The sequence below is a fragment of the Arachis ipaensis genome, chromosome B03 (genome assembly GCF_000816755.2).
Source record: "Arachis ipaensis cultivar K30076 chromosome B03, Araip1.1, whole genome shotgun sequence".
NCBI classification, from domain to species: domain Eukaryota; kingdom Viridiplantae; phylum Streptophyta; class Magnoliopsida; order Fabales; family Fabaceae; genus Arachis; species Arachis ipaensis.
Window position 1 is genome coordinate 105,558,444 of NC_029787.2, and position 1,988 is coordinate 105,560,431.

The following is a 1,988-nucleotide window of genomic DNA, read 5'->3' on the forward strand; positions in this document are numbered from 1 at the left end:
GATTAATCAATAATCAATTCTAAATTTAAATTTAAATTTGAGTAAGAAAAAAAAATATTTTAAATTTTATCTCACTAATCAGAATTAATTTTAAGACAAGAAATTATTTTGCACATTATATATATATTGTGGGATAGTATGGTCATTTGTTATTTTTTAATGGTAAATATTGTCAAATAAAATGGTGTAAAAAATTAGAAGAAAATGTATTTATAAATTTAGAAAATATTAATTTATTTTTCAATAGAATAAATTATATATTGAATAACAAAAGTTATTATTGGTTTCTCGATCTTCACACTAACTAATACTCAACGATGGTGTTTTGGTACACCATGTTATCAAGAAATATTAATCGATCTAATAACTTTTGTAATGATATAAGTTTATGAATTTGAAAATTTAAAAATCATTTCATAAAATGTGAAGTTTTAACAAGTAACATTGTTGATCATATTGTTTTGACTTTAAGAATCAATACGATACCAATAAATAAAATTGTCCTAAGTAAAATTCAACAAAGACAAAAATCTATAAGTATTGCTATTAATGAAAAATTAATCTATTTTAAAGATAAATACCATTTTTTTCTACGGATTTTCTAACTCGGTAAGTCGAGAATTAATGCACCACATATTGATGCTCTATTTATTAAGGGTGAGATTCGAACTCCAAATACTTGCTTAAGCAGACAAATGAGATAACTATTCAACCAATCCAAATTGATTAAAATAAATATTAATTATTTTTAATATTTTTAAATTATAAAATATTTATAATAATAATTACTATATATATTTTTTATTTAAATTTTAATAAATTTTTTTTATATAATTTTATGTATTACTCCGTACAGGGCACGAAAACATATACTAGTTAACATATTAAAATCAACAAACTAACAATAGACTAAAATAGAGACTTATAAAATTTTACTAAATCAATTTTATTTTATTTATTTATTTATTTATTTTTTTAACAAAAGACCAAAACTAAAAGAATTGATATTTCTTAGAAACCAAAATTTAATTAGGTGTAATAGAAGTAGGATAAGACTTGGTCAAAGATTATCGTCCTCTCATGCCGTTTTAGATTGAAGGGTATATAATATTAGGCAAAGGATATATCTGTGTGCACATTTGCAATATTACTTGTCCAAAAGTTAAAAACAGAATTCACCATCTCCATCCATTCAATCCTTTTTCAAGAAATAGAATATCCATCTATCTTTTCTGATCGCTAAGGGCTTTAATTAATTTGATATAAATAAATCACAACACCATTTGCATTCTTCCTAGCTTTGCAACATCTCAAGCTAGCACTTACAAATTAAATTTAATTTGTTCTTCCATTTCTTGGGTAGCACCAGCACCATATATAAAAGAAAAAGAAATGGCATTCAGCGGGACACAACAGAAATGTAAGGCTTGTGACAAAGTTGTTCATTTCGTTGAATCCCAATCTGCAGATGGCGCTATTTATCACAAGAACTGCTTCAGATGCAGCCACTGCAATGGCCGTCTCGCGGTACGTGTCCCGTCGTCATCACCTCATTATATATTTTCGATGCGTGAAAATGTTATATTTACATATGTCATTATTGTAGATAAGCAACTACTCATCGATTGAGGGAGTTTTATATTGCAAGCCTCACTTTGAGCAACTTTTTAAGGAAAATGGTGCTACCTTGATGAGGAGATCGCTGTCATGTAAGATAGATCCCTGCCTTAATCAATACGAGATTTCACAATTTTACATAATGCTAACCAAATTTGTGTTTCATTTTCATATAAAGCTGGAAAGCAACAACAGCCTGATGTGGTACGTATACTACTAAATATAAATTAAAAATGAATTAAATATCACACAAATTTATGATCGATGATTTTAATATAGACATAATATTTTTTAGAGAAAATTTTACTCTTCTCTCTCCTTATCGCTAAAATGACAAAGTCTTTCTTTCTATTTGTAAAATGTACCTTTCT

General features: G+C 26.5%; 1 protein-coding gene across 1 annotated transcript in view; it reads left to right on the forward strand.

The window, feature by feature from the left end:
* LOC107633493 (LIM domain-containing protein WLIM2b-like) overlaps positions 1,292-1,988 on the forward strand; it is a 2,137-nt gene continuing 1,440 nt past the window's right edge. The window contains exons 1-3 of the mRNA XM_016337111.2: positions 1,292-1,527; positions 1,607-1,709; positions 1,796-1,821. Of these exons, the coding sequence (XP_016192597.1) occupies positions 1,393-1,527; positions 1,607-1,709; positions 1,796-1,821 (264 nt within the window). The 5' untranslated portion in view covers positions 1,292-1,392. The remainder of the gene's footprint in view (positions 1,528-1,606; positions 1,710-1,795; positions 1,822-1,988) is intronic.